The sequence below is a fragment of the Schistocerca americana genome, chromosome 1 (genome assembly GCF_021461395.2).
Source record: "Schistocerca americana isolate TAMUIC-IGC-003095 chromosome 1, iqSchAmer2.1, whole genome shotgun sequence".
In the NCBI taxonomy this organism is placed as follows: Eukaryota; Metazoa; Arthropoda; class Insecta; order Orthoptera; family Acrididae; genus Schistocerca; species Schistocerca americana.
The window spans coordinates 1,022,049,318-1,022,069,537 of NC_060119.1; the positions used below are offsets into that span (position 1 = coordinate 1,022,049,318).

Sequence of the window (20,220 nt, forward strand, 5' to 3'; positions counted from 1 at the left end):
CATTAGTTGTGATCTGAAGGTGATAGCTGACAGACTTCTTGGTGTTGCTGTTGTTCTTTATCTTGGTGCATGGGTCTCGAAATCATTAAACAGTTAGAAATATAATCTATATTTACATTCACTGGATATATGCTTTAATGCACAGGTGGCATCACGTTGGATTTAATTGCCTTTTGTTATAGATTATTGCTTAAGGTCTTTAGGTTAGACTAAGAGTAATGGTGTCCTCAGAAGCTCCTCATTATGAATTCAGTAGCAGAAAGCAGAATCTCTGCTCAATATTAAAGTGCCATAAACTAATACAGTGATGATTAACAGATTGCTTTTCATATTGGTTAAACATTTTGTAAATTTCCTCTTCCTCTAACTTCCATTCTTGCAATGTATAAGAATATTCCTTCCAGGTTTGGTGGTCGAAGCCTGTTGACATTAATTGATGAGGGGATATTAACACCACATGCAACAAGCTGTACCTGTGCAGCATGCTGTGATGATGACAATGCGGTTAGTTTGTTACTGAATGCATGTAAATTTTAATTTTGCATTAACAACATAGTTAATTCTGTGTAGTTGGTTTATTATTATTGAAATTGGTCTTGTAGACAGGACCAGTTCGGTTATTTACACCGTACAAGCGACGCAAGAGGAAGGATACTGGTAACTGTGATGGAATGGGGCGAAAAATGAAGAGATCATCTTCAAAGGATGGGGATGGTAGTAATGGTGATGACAGTGATACTGGTAAGTATGGAAGAAATAAAATGAGTTTGACACAAAACATTTCGAACTACAGTGTACTCCCAATTATTTGTGTGCAGATTATTGGATTTGCGGGTTATTCATCCAAAAAAAGCGCATGTCATGCACACAAGAACTGCAGAGCCATGACTGAGCAGGCACAGTTGGTGGCAGCGGTGGCGGCTGCTGCTGCAGCTGCCGCCGCCGCCCGTCTAGTAGATATTGTCCCAAATACATGTTTGGAAATATCTTGATTATTCGTGTGCCTTCTCCCTCACATTATCCCAAATAATCGGGAGTATATTGTATTTAAATACAAAAATGTACTTGTTTGGAATGATCTGTAGCTTTGAAGTAAATTTTTGCTACTGCCATTTGTGAGGTACATTGAAGTTAAAATACCACAAATGTTCTCCCCCAGCCCCTTTGAAAAATTATCACAAAGTCTGAAACTTGTCACTTCTCGATGTAATCAAGCAAACATGCAACCTTTTATGGCTTTCTCATGCAATGCTGGAAGGAATGAAAAATGGTATCCACGTCTCACCCATTATCACAATCAATTAAAAGAAATCTAATTTATGATTGCATCACTCGTCAGCATTCATGGCACCCACCTGGAGGACACTTTCTGCATTTTGAAGTCTTCATATAGGATTGCATGCACAGATCTCGCAGAAATGGCAACTGTGGAGGCAATTCATTCCACACTCATTCAGCAATCCTCCAAAACAAATTTCTCCACTTGCTCAATTGTGGCAGACCAGCTGGTATACCAATATGTCTTCTTTTCTTGTTTCTTGATCCCGGCTTCTTGAGAACTCTTGTGAAGAGTCATGATAAAAGGTTAGTAGTGGCGTGGGACAATCTGTTGTGGATGAATTCATTTCAGACTAATAATCCATCCAGTTAATGTGCAATATCAATGTATGATAGAAGGGTTCAGAGAAACCTTATTACACGTCCACGAGATTTTAATAAATCCACCTGGCACAGTTTACCCTAGAATTGGAAGCTGATCGCTCGGGTTTAGTGCAGTAATGTCCGTTCAGTTATATTGGTATTTGTTACTGGTTGTAATGTGAACTACTGCTTGGCAGTGTTGGTGAGTATTCAAAATCTACTTGCAGTTAATGTTCATTTATCAATAAGAATAGTGTTAATAAGTGAAATGCAATAGCAATGTAGTTACGTAGCAGTTGGTAATTTAACTTTTGAAACTGCTGGTTTATTGGCATTTCTGGAAAAGAACACTCTTATACTCTCATTCGATCAGCAAATTCCATGTAACAGTTTGTATGTGTAATAGGACTTATTGTGTTGCAAATCATTCTGATGAATGAATTGATTTGCATTACAGTGCTGCTAAGCAACGTGATCGACGAGGTGATACTTGCCCTGATTGAAACAGAACCTTGATATTTTGAATAAATTTTCGGTTCATTTTTATAAAAAATCAGTCTGTCTCTCTAAGTAATTTCAAACTTTGTGCATTAAGTCCAAGTATGTTTGCAATTATTATACGCAATTTAATGGAAAGCTCAATCACACGCTAGTGTGTAACATGTTTCAAATAGAGTGCTCAGGTGTGTTTTTCCTGATAAGCTAAACAACTTTTTGTAGTAACATGATGTCTATCTCACGTAAAGTCTAAATGAAACTGGATTTCTCTCTATTCGGTTCAAAATCACAAAATGGAATTCGCTGCACAGGTCAGCAAACTGTACACATGCACTTACAGCAGTCTAAGTGGTAACTCGTCTAAGAGTAAAAGTTGCACATAAAGTCAAACTTTTTACATGCATACAAAAATCAAAACACCTTTATATTAAACAATTATGGCATACAATTACTAACAAAACATTTCCGATTCTAAATAAACTTCAAGAAACTGTATTTCATAATCAATAAAATTTTATCCCGTGAAAGAAAATATTGGTCTGCAAAAATGGATTCAGATTACTGTCAACTCATGTCTGGACGATGATGTCATGAATTGAATTGATACTGGATTGGTATGAATGAAATACCTGTACTCAAAAATACTATCAGTAGAGTAATTCACGGGCTTTTGTGACAAAGTTGGTACTCCTTGCATCGCTACACAGGTACGCAGCTGATATTATCTTGGTTTGTCGTCACACAATGTTCTGCTTTCTTTGAACTCTCACAACCACAAACGTGCATTCAACACATTCATGATACCATCCCCAAATCTCACGCAACTGACGATAAATTTCAGCTGGCGTTACACCACACAAATGGAGGGAATGAATGAAAGTGCTGTTCTTGCAATGGAAACACAATTTTAAGTATCAAGACTTTACTCTCACTGTTGCCACTAGAAGTTCTGTGTGCCATACAGGCTGCCATCTCTGCCACAGTCACAAGTGCACGCATATTTTAAAACAAATTGCATATTTCTGTTTCCAGGGCTGAGGGAAATATTCGGAGGTGTTATAATTTGAATTTACCTCACATATTTCCGCTGTTAATCAGTGCAACAGCAACATAAACAAATTCTAGTTTTAATATTAACTCTTTATTTTAAAAATTAAGATAAATGGAACTGTGATTATATTTTGTGGAAAGTATCATTTAAGTGATACTTTAAGAACCAGTTAAATGTAATTGTAATTGTGTGTGTGTGTGTGTGTGTGTGTGTGTGTGTGTGTGTGTGTGTGTGTGTGTGTGTGTGCTATGTTTGAAATTTTGTTTAAATGCAAAGTATAAAAGTAAAGCTGTCATCAACCAAAAGGTTGTTTAGAATCAGAGTGCTTTACTGGGCATAGTCGTGGTGGTGGTGGTGGTGGTGTATTCCACTGCCTTCCTCAAACTGTGTCACTGACTCATCCAGGCAGTTATAGGTGAATGTATGGTTCCACATGCGCTCGAAACCACAGTGCCGCTCATTGTTTCACTATAACAAATGTTGCTAGTTATGAGAGGTAAGTGACAGATGAAAATATCAGCAGCAACTGGGAACTGAACTGATTATTTTTCTTATTTGTAGTCCCACACTTCAGCACTGAACCACAAAGATATACATTGTATAAATTAATAAGTGTATGTGCTGTCAACCTTGACAAATATTTGAATGCTCTAATAGAGCGAGCACCCCCCTCCCTCCACATGCACGCACTAATTTAGTGGAAAGTAATGTATGAAATAGATAATGAAATAACTGTCCGTTAGATGATGGGTGGGAAAAGTTACATTCATTTAAATAATGTGTAATGAGAGTAATCACAAAGTGTGTGCTAATGTTAGTGGAATTATTGCACCATAAAAGTATAAAATAGTACTCATTTATAATCAAAAACCTCTCTAATTATGTTGACTTGTAGACATGGTGTATGTGTCTTACAGAAGTTTTATTGCTGGCTTAAAGAAATAGGACAAACTTAGATGTGAAAAGCTGAATATTTAATTTATGGAACAGGCTGAAAAACTGGCAAAATTATTACTTAGTAGCCACTACTTCTAAAAGTTTTTTTTTGTTTATATTTATGGATTGAATATCTGTGCTAACTTCATGAATTTGTAGTATCATTGCAGCTATTATTGCCGTCTGTTGCTTAGTTTATCTTCATAAATATCAGTGTAACTCCATGATCAGACCCAATGGACCACGCAGTACTGACTGGCTGCCTAGTCATTTTTTACAAAGTAGCATTATGTGGTGTGGAGAGGCTTGGTGTCAGCAGTCAGCTCTTGCTGCCACTGGCAGCTTTCTGACCTTGGAGCCACTAGTTCTCATTATTCAAGTAGTTCATCAGGCTAGTAGCACCCCATTCCTATCTTCCCACCAAGGAAAATTCCCTGGTGGTTCTAGAAACTGAACCCGGGTCTCCCACGTGGAAGCGTAATACACCAAAGGCTCACCTGCAGGGGTGGACGAAGTATCCATCTACTTTTAAGACTAAGCAGCAAGCAGTAGCAACAAAGCGAGAGGGTGAGTGCCAACACTAAAAATCCAAAGGTTTGGGGTTTGATCCCCTAGAAATTTTTCATTAATCACATCTATCACCTCTGCACATAATTTGATAAAATAAAAAATACCAAGTTGCATTTTGATTTGGAGCTCACATTAAACAGGCTATGCTTGTCAGCTCAGATTTCAGCAGGAGGTGAAGACATACCACCCGAAATAAGACCAAGTTTAATAAGGCAGTGTGAGTTTAGAACCAAACTCCACCTTCAGAGCTGCTCTAGTGGTGCAACTTTTTGTTGCAATAAAGGTAGTTGCCAAATTTCAAAAAGTAACCTCCTGATTCTGGAAATCTTACTCTGCTGATACTAAATACTGGCAGACCATACAATCTCTAGGTAATTTTAATTATGTTACTGAAATTCCTGAAAGTTTCTCCACCTGCAATTAGTCTGCATCCAGAAGATTCTGTTGTGTAGTAGATTTGTAGAACATAACTAGATTAATACTTTTGGATGCATTGGAAATGTTAACCCTTGGTTTCATATTATGCTAAAGCCCACTTCTCGCAACCTCCCGAACTTTGCTCTTCCTCTCCTCACCCAATAAATCAATGTACATTACAGACTCGATCATTGTTTTTCAGGTGGTGGAGATTGTAAGTCAGAGCAAGCTTGGAATAATACAGATTCATTTGTTCAAAGTAGACTTGGAGAAGGCATGGTTAGTTCTCCTTCACCAACTCATTCTATTGGTGATGTCTCAGAGATGCAGCAAGGAACTGTATCATCAGTTAATGAAGGCTTGAAGAGGTTAGAAGAGGTTAGTGCTATGTATCAGATTAAAGTTAAAATATGTTAACAATTTGTGTGTGATGTTTACTTATTTTTGTACTGAATGTTCCAAGCGAGGTGGAACAGTGAAAAGTCATAGAAAAAGCATATCTGAGCATAATGTTTCAAATCCAACCATCTAGTTAGTTTTACCATGGATTCTCTAAATTATTTAAGGCAAAAATAATGGGATAGTTCCTTTAGAATGGAATTGTGTAATTTTGAAGCTTATTGAGGGTGTTTTCACATGTTTTTGACATATGCACAATGTCATTTCCATTTCTGCCAGTCCCTGTCCATCGACTGCAACATGTTAAATTTTGCCTTCAGGACATCTCACATTTTAGTAGTATACAAAGTGTTGCAGATAATGTTCTTTCCATTTCTGCCAGTCCCTGTCCATCGACTGCAACATGTTAAATTTTGCCTTCAGGACATCTCACATTTTAGTAGTATACAAAGTGTTGCAGATAATGTTCTTTTCTCTGTAATATACAAAATAACAAGGGGAAACAATATTGTCTTAATTAACTGTAATAAACATTTCTCTTCCTGCAGAGTTATGAATATAATTTATTTAGTTATTTTCCACATAGTGACAGCAACAAGCTATAATTTTTAAAATAGAACACAATTTTTGTCATGTAGCTGATATATTTAAACCAACTGTGCATAAATAAATTGTAATCAAATTTCTACAAAGTTTACTTCAGGAACTAGAAATGTTGAGACTGGGGGAATGAACCAATGTTGCGTTCAATGTTCTGGTGGCAAAATGTGCACGTAAGTGATGTGTCCAAACTAGTACTAATTTTCATTAATGCAAACCTTATTGCACCTTCTAAATAAACAGCATGCAAATGAGACATAAGGTTGTTGGTATCATGGAGTGCAGAACTTAACTGATGTTCTGTTTGAAGTCACCTGGGTTGTGGGTTTGGTGACATAAACATGATTCTTTAGGCATCCCTATAAAAAGTAATCTACTGACATTAAATTGGGTAACTGTGAGCTGTTCCTGAGGATTGCCAAAGTCCTAACTACCTTTCAGGGAATCTATTGTTTGTCTTGTACAACATTACACGCAGAACAGGCTGGATGATAATAGTGTTACATCCACATATGATGTCTATTGTCTTGGAAGACATTATCAGAGATAGCACTTAAAATTGTCAACATTAAAACCTCAATATGTCTTACTTGTCACAGTACTGGCCACAATTTAATCTCAAAGGATTCTGAAATGCCCAGCTAAAATTATCTGTGGTTCAATAGTGCATATTACGATGGTTCATTGCATCATAATTTGTGATGTGGTTTTGTCAGAGAACATAACATATTGTAAGGCACCAGGGTTTAAAATATCAAATTTGATGAAAATAACTGATCGAAATTGTTCCCTTGCAGCTCTTGTCAGCCAGCAACTTTTCATAAGCTGGCATTGTTGGAGGTATTAAAATTCCTGTCTTCCCATAAAGTTTTTACATACTACAGCTCCCTTTAATAGCACGGAACTTATTTCCTGTAATCTTAACACATGTCCTGTTGTGTTGTCCCTTCTTGTCACTGTTTAAAAAAATCTTCCATTCTTCACTAATTCTGCAGAGACCACTCCATTCCTTATCGTATCAGTCCTCTTAATTTAAACATCCCTATACAGCACCACATCTCAAATGCTCCAATACTCTTATCTTCCAGTTTTCTCTCACTCTAAGATTCACAACCACACAGTAATGGGCTCCAAACATACGTTCTTAGAAATTTCTTTCTCAAATTACTCTTTTAGTAAACTTAATTTGTCCAGAAATGCCCTCCTTGCCTCTGCTAGTCTGCTTTTTATGTCCCCTTTGCTTCACCTGCCTTGTTATTTTGCTTCCAAGGTAGCAGAATTCCTTAACTTTATGCTCCAAATTTTTATGTTAAGTTTACCACTAATCTCATTTCTACTACAAGTCTTTACTTTCACCTTTCCTCGGTGTATTCTGTCCATAGTTTGTACTCATTATGCTGTTCTCTCCATTCAACAGATCCCATTATTTTTCACTTTCACTGAAAGTTGCAGTGTCACTAGAGAATCTTATTTGGCTGTGTCATGTTGTAACCAGTATAAAGTCCAAATCTAAGAGCAGTACTTTGAGTGAAGTGGAACGCATGGCACTGAAAGCAGATGGAGAGGGCTGCTTCTGTACAAACGTGGAATATTGCAGAATACAAAGACATGAAATTTTGAGAACCTTCCAGATGCGATAAATACTAAATAACAAATGATTGCTGATGGTCGGTGTTGACTGGCAACCTTAAGCACATCAGCCCAAGCCGTGTCAAACTGCATGTGCACACATACACAGCCTGTGGCATTGCTCCCTCTTCTGGGGAAAAGTGTGACATGCTGTTTCAGAATTTCTCATTGGAGCTGACTACAGCACCTTGGATGTAGATCTTGTCAATGGTTCCACATATAGCAGCATTGGCAGCTCCTCACATTCTGTTTGAGCATCAAAGGTAGCCCCCATCCATCAAAACTTCACCATTGTTGTGTGAGTCTTTGTTTCCTTGAACAAGAAGTCTCAATCAATCTGCACCTTGGAGTGTAGTAGGGCTTTGTGTGGAGAACATGGATGACATCTCTGAGCTTTGGCCTTCTTGGTGAATGGTAATAATTGTAGACTTGGTTTGCAATTTGAGACATGCCAAAGGAAAACATGTGCCCCAAAGTAACACTTTAGTGGTTTTTCCGACAGTCCCGTGTTCCTCATAAGCACACAAATCTGTAGCATGTGTCCTGGGCTATATCGCGGGGCAGTTTGGCATTCTAGTGGTCTAGGTCCTTCTCTGGGTCCTGCAGGGTCTGTATATGAGCCAGCTGTCTTGCTTCTTCAGTCCTGATGAGGAGGTCTTTCATGTAGTCGTCCTGTGTATCGTCTGGTTGAAACAGGAACAGTTTATCCTTTGTTTTGGCTTTGCAGCTATAGAGCAGAAAGAATGGTGTAAATCTCGTAGTGTCTTGCTCAGTTGTTACATGTAAATGTCATGAACTGGCAGTATTGTATCCCAGTCTCTCTGTCCACGTCATTTTAAAGATAGAGTATACCTGCCAACATATTAGTGTTCCATGAGGCCATTCATCCTGCAGCATCTTTCTCTGCTTCCTACCAAATTATCCATTGTTCAGCTGTCAACATCCCATACAGGGTGTTACAGAAAGGTACGGCCAAATTTTCAGCAAACATTCCTTACACACAAAGAAAGAAAATATGTTATGCAGACATGTGTCCGGAGATGCTTACTTTCCATGTTAGAGCTCATTTTATTACTTCTCTTCAAATCACATTAATCATGGAATGGAAATGCACGGCAACAGAACGTACCAGTGTGACTTCAAACACTTTGTTACAGGAAATGTTCAAAATGTCCTCCGTTAGCGAGGATACATGCATCCACCCTCCATTGCATGGAATCCCTGATGCATTGATGCAGCTCTGGAGAATGGCGTATTGTATCACAGCCGCCCACAATACGAGCACGAAGAGTCTCTACATTTGGTACCGGGGTTGCGTAGACAAGAGCTTTCAATTGCCTCCATAAATGAAAGTCAAGAGGGTTGAGGTCAGGAGAGCGTGGAGGCCATGGAATTGGTCCACCTCTACCAATCCATCGGTCACCGAATTGTTGTTGAGAAGCGTACGAACACTTCGACTGAAATGTGCAGGAGCTCCATCGTGCATGAACCACATTTTGTGTCGTACTTGTAAAGGCACATGTTCTAGCAGCACAGGTAGAGTATCCCATATGAAATCATGACAACGTGCTCCATTGAGCATAGGTGGAAGAACATGGGGCCCAATCAAGACATCACCAACAATGCCTGTCCAAACGTTCACAGAAGATCTGTGTTGATGACGTGATTGCACAATTGCGTGCAGATTCGTGTCTGCCCACACATGTTGATTGTGAAAATTTACAATTTGATCACGTTGGAATGAATCCTCATCCGTAAAGAGAACATTTGCACTGAAATGATTGAAACATTGTTGGATGAACCATTCGCAGAAGTGTACCCGTGGAGGCCAATCAGCTGCTGATAGTGCCTGCACACGCTGTACATGGTACGGAAACAACTGGTTCTCTCGTAGCACTCTCCATACAATGAGGTGGTCAACGTTACCTTGTACAGCAGCAACTTCTCTGACGCTGACGTTAGGGTTATCGTCAACTGCACGAAGAATTGCCTCATCCATTGTAGGTGTCCTCGTCGTTCTAGGTCTTCCCCAGTCGCGAGTCATAGGCTGAAATGTTCCGTGCTCCCTAATACGCCGATCAATTGCTTCGAACGTCTTCCTGTCGGGACACTTTCATTCTGGAAATCTCTCGATACAAACGTACTGCGCCACTGCTATTGCCCTGTGCTAATCCATACATCAAATGGGCATCTGCTAACTCCGCATTTGTAAACATTGCACTGACTGCAAAACCACGTTCGTGATGAACACTAACAGGCTGATGCTACGTACTGATGTGCTTGATGCTAGTACTGTAAGGCAATGTGTCGCATGTCAACACAAGCACCGAAGTCAACATTACCTTCCTCCAGTTGGGACAACTGGCGGTGAATTGAGGAAGTACAGTACATACTGACGAAACTAAAATGAGCTCTAACATGGAAATTAAGTGTTTCCGGACACATGTCCACATAACATCTTTTCTTTACTTGTGTGTGAGGAATGTTTCCTGAAAGTTTGGCCATACCTTTTTTGTAACACACTGTAAAAGTGCTGGTTGATAGGTGGATAATCTGCAGTGTTGATATTGTGTTTTATCATGATTTGAAAGTATCCAAAAATTATAGCAAAATGGGTAACGCTCGCCAAACATTCATCTCTTGGGCCAGATGCAGTTAGTAGCTTCCTCCTCCTACATTTTGTGTAGTGGTAGTGAAGCACAATTCTTTGTCAAAGGAATTAACTACCCTCTCTGGACTTGGTCGGCTGCCCCTAATGCACGTACCTTTAGGGATAAGCTTTGACTGCACATGACAGTTTGTAATCTGATGTGCTCCTTGACCACCTAAAATGCTTAGGACAGTATTATGAAAAGGACAGATTGCTACTCACCACAGAGGAGATACCAAACTGCAGACAAGCAAAACAGAACTCTCTCAATCTGGCAGTCTTTCTGTTGTCCTTGTCCTGTGGCTCAGCATCTCCTCTGTATGGTGGGTAGCAACCTGTGCTTTTCATCTTGTTGTTGTTATTCCATCTTTGATTTTTCCATTGTTTAAAATGCTTAAGATTGTCGCTGGCATATCTGTGTTTACACACACACACACACACACACACCACCTCGAATAGCTTTTGTCAAATGCAAAAAGTTCACTGTTCACTTCAGCTGGACATCTCGATTTATGATTGAATCTCATCTCATTGATGAGACGGCAGGATAACAACTGCTCAGAGCAATTTTTATTGTGTGTTCTAGTTGGAATAGACTTGTTAATCTGGAGCTCTGATCTTCCATAGTCTTGTTGCTTGTGATGCGTGCTAAGTCCCATCTGAGAGTATTATTAAGTACATTCTGTTAAAACAACAAATTCAAAGGTATGTGTTCTGTCATGAGTAGCATATTTTTGCACTCATGTTCTTGTGGGTTGGAGGTATTTCCAAGTTTAAACTTTCAGCACTCTCACCTTGATATTGCAGAAAATAGTCTTTATTTTTTAGCTGGTGATCAGCTTTTCGCATTACAGAAAATGAAGCCGCTAAATTGACTAGTGCCCAAACATGGCTGTCGATGAGATTTACTGATATTTTGGCGACTGTCATCTATGGAGGACTTCAATCTGCATTGGGCTCACCTCTTTAGATGGTCACTTCACTTAGTTTTCATGAATTCAATGGCTATGCAAGTGTCAGGTACCTCTGTGACAACAAAAACAGCCACAGCTTATTGGAACACCTCATCCTGGGTGCATTGTTGGGTTTTGTCCCACAGGTCAGCTATAATAGTCTGCAGTTGACTGGCACGAATAAAACTGCTGTGACAGTTGACATCTAGTGGTGTTAAAAGCTTGCTTTCTTTCTCTTTAGTAGTGTGCAAAGTGTCCAGGATTGGAAACATGTTGGCATTTTGTCCTCTCTCCTCCAAATGTCTTATCTTCTGTGGACTGTAACACTTAATGGAGTAGTGGGTAGTACTTACTTTGGTCAGGTGCTGGGCTGTAGTTTCATAGCTTTGGCAGAAGTCTGAGCTGACAGTCCATTCTTTCTGGGACACTGACTGTTGGTGAAGATTGATTCTAAAGATATGCATGTTCAACATTATCTTACCTCCTAGTGTATAAGGTCAAGATTCATTGTTCCTATCTTGTGATTACTCAGTCAGATAGTTATGGTTGCTGTGAAATACTCTCTCCTCTCATTATCTGGAGTATGAGAGAGAGAAGTTCATGGCTGTCTTCCACAACTGCCGTAGGGAAGACATTCAGGAGTCAGTCGTACATCTTTTGTCAGTCTCTTCTGTTGCATTTCCTCGTTGCACTGGCAGAGGTGATGGATTCCTGTCATTGTGACATATATTACAAGAAGAGCTTGGTAAAATTCTTTTGCACATCTTCCATGAAGTGGGGGAGTTTGTCAGCTTCTGTCATATTCGCATTCACGGTGCAGCATAGAATAAAATCATGTAGTAGGAATGTATTGTTTCCCATGACATCGGGCCTTCTTCAGTGGGTTTTTCTGCTAAGTGGACTTTCTTTTGTGGTTGCCAAATGTTTTCTTGAGTTCAGCCTGGAATTTGTCCTGGTTGTCAAGCTTATCTTTGTTATGTAACCACTGCTGGGCTGTGCCATCAGAGTAAAAGGATGGATTTGTCAGACATAGAATTTCAACACACCTATTGCACTTGGTGATTTGAATGTGTTCAGCCATTTCGTGAATCCTGACCATTTCCAGAAAACACTGATGGGTGCCTCATGTGCAGCTGACTTACCATTGTTTTGGAATCCATAAGTATTGTGCCTACACATATCTTAGGAATGCTGAACTGTTTGTATTTATGTTCCTGTAGGCAATAACTTTTACATTATCTAATTATAGCCCCACTGGTGTTTTGAAGTATCTGATATCGCCACCAAACAATTGCACTATCATAACACTACTAGTCCAGATCCAAAGGTAGGGTCGTCAATGAAGTAAAAGTTAGCACTGAAAGCATATGGATTACAAACACCACTGTACAGCCATAATAGAACTGAATTTCTTAATAGACAGCACTGCTACTTGTACAAACATCAAATATTCCAGAATGTGGAAATCTCAAACATAAGAAATTTTGAGACCGTTCCAGAAATGAAATACTGGATAACAAATAATAGCTGGCTGTATGGTTTGGATTGGCTACCTGTAACAGACCAGCCAGTGACATTAACTGCTATGCCACACTGGATGAATCAAAATTCACAGCAGTATCCTTTTATCCTGTATTTTAATCCCATTCCTGAACCTTTCTCTTATTTCAGTCATTCCTTCTTTGAACCATAGGGGTGAAAGACTATTTCCCTGTCTTACACTCATTTTGATTCAAACATTTCATTCTTAATCTTTGAATATTGTTGTTTCCTCGTAGTTCTTGTACATATTGCACATTACCCATCTTTCCCTGTAGCTTACTTGTATTTTTCTTAACATGTGGTAGCCAGTTTCATGAATATGTAAGGCTACAGCTGACTTCCCGAAGTTGTTAAAGCCAATTTGTGTAAGTTTTCTTTGTACGTTAACTTAGGTCTTTTAAGTGTTCAGCCTATGTAGTTCACAGTGCAAGTATTACATTGAATTTTGTTGACACCAGTCCTCTTGTACTTATGAACTTCATGTTGTAAATTGTTCCTTAGCTTAAAATCGCAAGAGATCGTTGGCTTAAATATGGCACTGACTTTAAAAGATTTAAAATACTAGTCTTTTTGAGAAAGATGACAGAAGTATGGGATTGTGTCACTCTTAGTATTGTGCATGGCAGTCGCCTTGAAATTCATATAATTTCCTTGCAACTTAACAATATTGTGAAAGAAAAGTTGCCACTTACCATATAGCAGAGACACTGAGTCGCAGAGAGGCACAACAAAAAGACTGTCACAAATATAGCTTTCGGCCAGACACTGTGGCCAAAAACACAAGTGGACCTCCCTGTAGCTGAACACGCTGCTAGGCATGATACCCCTCATCTGAATGACTGCTTCACAGCCTGTGCCATATGGATCCTTCCCACCACCACCAGCTTTTCTGAATTGCCCAGGTGGGAACTTTCCCTGCAATACATCCTATATTCCCATAACCCTCCTGGACTCAACCTCAGTTAGTCACTGTCCTCACCCATCCAGCCCCCTCCCTGTTCCCATTCCAGCACTACACAGCGGTCATTTCACCGCCACATCCAGTATTTCAGTTCCCCCCCCCCCAAGTTTAAATTGCATAATGTTGCTCTAAATTCTGCTGTTCTATTTTCATAATGCACAACAAAAACACAACTTCACTGATGGCACTCCCAAAAATCTTTTGATGGGTGTATGGAGCTGAAACTGTGTGTGTGTGTGTGTGTGTGTGTGTGTGTGTGTGTGTGTGTGTGTGTGTGTGTGTGTGTGGAAGGGATGAACACACTGATCTAAACAAGTAGAACAACACAGTGTTGCCAGATTGTTTGCAGTGCAGTCTCATTAATTTTCTTATACACCTTGTATACTGAATTGTGTGTTAAATATCATCATACTTTCTCCATCTTTCATCTGTTGTTGGATCAGCATACATACCTGAACTACTTTTGTTGGCGCTGGTGTGCTGTTGTTTCTGATCAGAATAATCCTATTACTGAATTGTTCACAGTAACTCACTCTTGTTCTGCCTTCATATTTATATGAATCCTATTTCTTTGCATCATTTTCTGATATTGTTGATATTATCGTACTTTCATCTAACCAGAAATCCCTATCTTCTTTCTGTATTACTTCGCTGATCTCCAATATATCTAGATTCAGCCTTTACATTTACCTTTTCGGGTTGTTTTAGTTCCCTACGTCATCATGTCTGACATGTGATGCACTGTCGTGTAGAATGTTAACTTTTCATTAGTAATTCAATCATTTTCTAATGGTAACTTCACCTTCAGCAGTCCCGTGTCAAGTGGAGAATTAATGTGCAATATTTTGCCAATGGAGAGATCGTTAAGACACCTTTTCAGTTAAATGTCCTATGTCCTGTGGATACAAATGTCTTTAATCCAATTGTTTTCATAGCCTTGCGCATCATCATGCTGCTGATCAGTGCTGATTCTTCCGCTGACCAGTGCTGGTTCTTCCGCCTTCTAGAGAAAGTTTCCTGCCAAAAGGATGCCCCCACACTCCATTCTTATATTTTCTTTGAGAAGGCTGCTGGTAGAACAAAGGTGTCTCCTTATACTAAGAGTCTTTGACTACCATAACTGATCACTTTATTCAGAATTAAAGCAGTTGTTGGGACTGAATACAGGACCCAGAACATTTTGGTTACTGGTCAAAGATGATAACCTTGGAGCATAGGTGACCAGCTGATGGTGTATTGCAGCTAAAACACTCCCACATTCTCATTTCTTGCCAATCTTAAGTCTGTTACTGTTGCACCTTCTGAAACTGTTTGTTTCTTGATGTTGTTCAGTACATAAGTACATAATGCCTGATGGAGCTCTTCAACAAGGACACCTCACATCATAAGCCATGACTGCTTCATTCGCATTGTGTTGTCACTTGCCAAGTGGTAGTAACATACACAAACTCTTTGTCGGTGTATACTATGCTTATTTCACATAAATATCTACAGCTGACCAAACCTCATCTGTTTGTGTGTTTCAACCTGGGGGTTGTTTAAGGATAAATTCTATAAAGTAACCAAATGTGACTTCCAACAGTGCATTGAGGAAGTTTGTCACTACATCACACCAGCTGCTTCATCTCTCACCTGCAGGTCACTTAGAGAGTGCAATGAGTTACGAATTCAGGAGAGTGGTGACTGGTTTGAACAGCTCTCTTAAATAAACAGTCTGCCACCAGAACATTCATCTGAACATAGTGAATTCTGTACAGTATGCAGCAGCCACCCCTAAAACTTTGCACCTTTCTAGTTCCCTACATAAAATTAATAGCAATTTGATGTAAATTTATTTTTACACAGATGGCCGAAGTACATCAGTTAGGTGATAGAAACAGATTATATTCTGTTCATAAATTGTAACCCATTGCAGTTGGGCCAGGTGATCCAGCAGTAAAGCATGTGATTGGAAACTGAATTGTCATGGGGTTGGACTGTGGGTATTTTAAATCTGTTCAACTTGGCCTTCACCTGTCAATGATGAGACAGTTCGCCAGGAATGACATGTGGTTCTGATAATAATGATAATAATAATAATTCCCGTGGAGGCCCGGGAAAAGAATAGGCCTCCGGTATGTTCTGCCAGTCGTAAAAGGCGACAAAAAGAACGAACCACTAATAGGGCTAACTCCCCTTTTAGTGTGATTAGTTGGTTCAGGACAGAACTAAAGAAGCCTCGGACAAGCGCAGTCATGGTCGGGGACAACGCTTCAACCCTATGCCTGCCCAAAATGGTAACGACACTGCTAGCCAACTGGAAAATGATTCAAATCCAAATAGAGGTGTTTTGCAGGATATGCTTCCTGCAACCACCCTAGAAGGAAAACAGACAGAGGATGAGATGGTCAGATGAAGTTAATCGATGTTCTGTTATTACCAAGCAACAAACCTAGGAACCAACACAACTTGATACAGATCACAAGTATACACAACATTTATTACCAGATACCCAAAATTAAAATTTGTAACAGAACAACAACTAGCTGATCAGATCCGTGTAATAATAAAAAATAACAGGATACCCCAGTCAGAATTAGAAAACATCAAACAAGTACAACAAATACTGGAACAAAATAATGTGCAATCAGAAGAAGAAGAAGAAGAAGAAGAAGAAAATACAGTAATGGACTAAAACATCACAGGGCAAACAAACAAAGAACAACATGCATCAATTAAACAGTCAGAGGAAAACGAAATCTTAAGACAGCCACCAGAACAAGCACAAATAGAACACGAAGTGACACACACGTTAGATATAGAAGAAAAATTTCAGCTGACATATATAGAATACAAAGACACAAATACAGACATTAGACCATTCTTGCATAGACCACCAAATAACACACAAGTCGAAACAACAATAAAAACTATCAATACAATCATACACAACAAAATAAATGAAAATACAACTATGGAAGAGTTACAACTACTGGTTTATATAGGGGCACTCACTACACTAAATATACACACTAGGCAGAGATCAGAACCAACCAACACACAGAAGAAACCCACAAAACCAGCATGGCAACACAGGCTACAGATCAGAATAGAAAAACTGAGAAAAGACATCGGACAGCTAACACAATTTATAAGAAATGAAATCTCGGAAAAAAAACGAAAAAGGTTAGGTAAAATCTCACAACAAGAAGTGATAAAGCAATAAAATGAAAAGAAGCAGAAATTACAAGCATTGGCCAAACGACTTAGAAGATACAAAAAAAGTGAAAATAGAAGGAAACAAAACCAAACATTCAACACAAACCAAAAGAAATTTTACCAGACAATAGATAACACACACATTAAAATAGACAATCCACCAAACATAACAGACATGGAACACTTCTGGAGCAACATATGGTCAAACCCGGTACAACATAACAGGCATGCACGGTGGATACAAGCAGAAACAGATATGTACAAGATGATACCACAAATGCCTGAAGTGACAATTTTGCAACATGAAGTCACCCAAGCAATTAATTCTACTCACAATTGGAAAGCCCCTGGAAAAGATAAAATAGCAAATTTCTGGCTAAAGAAATTCACCTCAACACATTCACATCTAACTAAATTATTTAACAGTTACATTGCAGACCCATACAGATTCCCTGATACACTTACACATGGAATAACTTACCTGAAACCTAAAGATCAAGCAGACACAGCAAACCCAGCAAAATATCGCCCCATAACATGCCTACCAACAATATACAAAATATTAACTTCAGTCATTACACAGAAATTAATGACACATACAACACAGAACAAAATTATAAATGAAGAACAAAAAGGCTGTTGCAAAGGAGCACGAGGATGTAAAGAGCAACTGATAATAGATGCAGAGGTGACATATCAAGCTAAAACTAAACAAAGGTCGCTACACTATGCATACATTGATTACCAAAAAGCTTTTGATAGTGTACCCCACTCATGGTTACTACAAATATTGGAAATATACAAAGTAGATCCTAAATTGATACAGTTCCTAAACATAGTAATGAAAAATTGGAAAACCTCACTTAATATCCAAACAAATTCAAATATCACATCACAGCCAATACAGATTAAGCGTGGAATATACCAAGGAGACTCATTAAGTCCTTTCTGGTTCTGTCTTGCTCTGAACCCACTATCCAACATGCTAAATAATACAAGTTATGGATACAATATTACTGGAACATACCCACACAAAATCACACATCTGCTATACATGGATGATCTAAAACTACTGGCAGCAACAAATCAACAACTCAGCCAATTACTAAAGATAACAGAAGTATTCAGCAATGATATAAATATGGCTTTTGGAACAGACAAATGTAAGAAAAATAGCATAGTCAAGGGAAAACACACTAAACAAGATTACATATGGGATAACCACAGCGACTGCATAAAAGCGATGGAAAAAACAGATGCCTATAAATATCTAGGATACAGACAAAAAATAGGAATAGATAATACAAATATTAAAGAAGAACTAAAAGAAAAATATAGACAAAGACTAACAAAAATACTGAAAACAGAATTGACAGCAAGAAACAAGACAAAAGCTATAAATACTTATGCTATACCAATATTGACCTACTCATTTGGAGTAGTGAAATGGAGTAACACAGACCTAGAAGCACTCAATACACTTACACGATCACAATGCCACAAATATAGAATACATCACATACATTCAGCAACTGAAAGATTCACATTAAGCAGAAAGGAAGGAGGAAGGGGATTTATCGACATAAAAAACCTACATTATGGACTTGTATCTAAAAACAAAGATGTGACTTACCAAACGAAAGTGCTGGCAGGTCAATAGACACACAAACATACACACAAAATTCTAGCTTTCGCAACAAACGGTTGCTTCGTCAGGGAAGAGGGAAGGAGAGGGAAAGACGAAAGGAAGTGGGTTTTAAGGGAGAGGGTAAGGAGTCGTTCCCATCCACACATATAGAGACACAAGCAGACATATTTAAATATGTCTGCTTGTGTGTATGTTTGTGTGTCTATCGACCTGCCAGCGCTTTCGTTCGGTAAGTCACATCATCTTTGTTTTTAGATATATTTTTCCCACGTGGAATGTTTCCCTCTATTATATTGATATCCTTAATTTGAACCCTACATTATGGACAGGTAGACAATTTAAGAAAATTCTTTATAGAACGAGCAGAAACTAGCAAAATACACAAAGCAATCACTCATATAAATACATCGGCTACACCACTGCAATTTCATAACCACTTCTACAACCCTTTAGATCACATAACATCAACAGATACGAAGAAAGTAAATTGGAAAAAGAAAACACTACATGGCAAGCACCCGTATCATCTAACACAGCCACACATCGATCAAGACGCATCCAACACATGGCTAAGAAAAGGAAATATATACAGTGAGACAGAAGGATTCATGATTGCAATACAGGATCAAACAATAAACACAAGATATTACAGCAAGCATATTATTAAAGATCCCAATACCACAACAGATAAATGCAGACTTTGCAAACAACAAATAGAAACAGTAGATCACATCACAAGTGGATGTAAAATACTAGCAAATACAGAACACCCCAGAAGACATGGCAATGTAGCAAAAATAATACATCAACAGCTTGCCTTACATCATAAACTTATAAAACAACATGTTCCCACATACAAGTATGCACCACAAAATGTACTGGAGAACGATGAATACAAATTATACTGGAACAGAACCATTATAACAGATAAAACACCACCACATAACAAACCTGACATCATACTCACCAATAAAAAGAAAAAATTAACACAACTAATCGAAATATCCATACCCAATACAACAAATATACAAAAGAAAACAGGAGAAAAAATTGAAAAATACATCCAACTGGCTGAGGAAGTCAAGGACATGTGGCATCAGGATAAAGTTGACATTATACCAATTATACTATCAACTACAAGAGTCATATCACACAATATCCACCAGTACATCAATGCAATACAGCTACATCCAAACTTATATATACAACTACAGAAATCTGTAATTATTGACACTTGCTCAAATACCTGAAAGTTCCTAAATGCGATGTAACATATACCGTACAGTTAAAAGGAAGTCACGCTTGATCAAGGTCCGCGTTACTTTCCATTTTTGACCAGACATAACGTCTGAGAAAAGAAAGAAATAATAATAATAATAGTAGTAGTAGTAGTAGTAGTAGTTGATGATGATGATGATGATGATGATGATGATGATGATGATGATGACACTACTACTATTAACTTATTGCTGTAACATTGGGGAAAATAACTTAAAATAAATTTGTAAAAGTAATTATATCATGCTA

General features: G+C 38.5%; 1 protein-coding gene across 2 annotated transcripts in view; it reads left to right on the top strand.

Moving 5' to 3' along the window:
* Window positions 1-20,220, top strand: part of LOC124549039 (deformed epidermal autoregulatory factor 1) — a 61,381-nt gene that overhangs the window by 26,079 nt on the left and 15,082 nt on the right. For both annotated transcript variants that reach the window (XM_047125212.1, XM_047125213.1), the window contains exons 5-7: window positions 405-504; window positions 603-741; window positions 5,316-5,491. In XM_047125212.1, coding sequence (XP_046981168.1) covers window positions 405-504; window positions 603-741; window positions 5,316-5,491 — 415 coding nt within the window. The remainder of the gene's footprint in view (window positions 1-404; window positions 505-602; window positions 742-5,315; window positions 5,492-20,220) is intronic.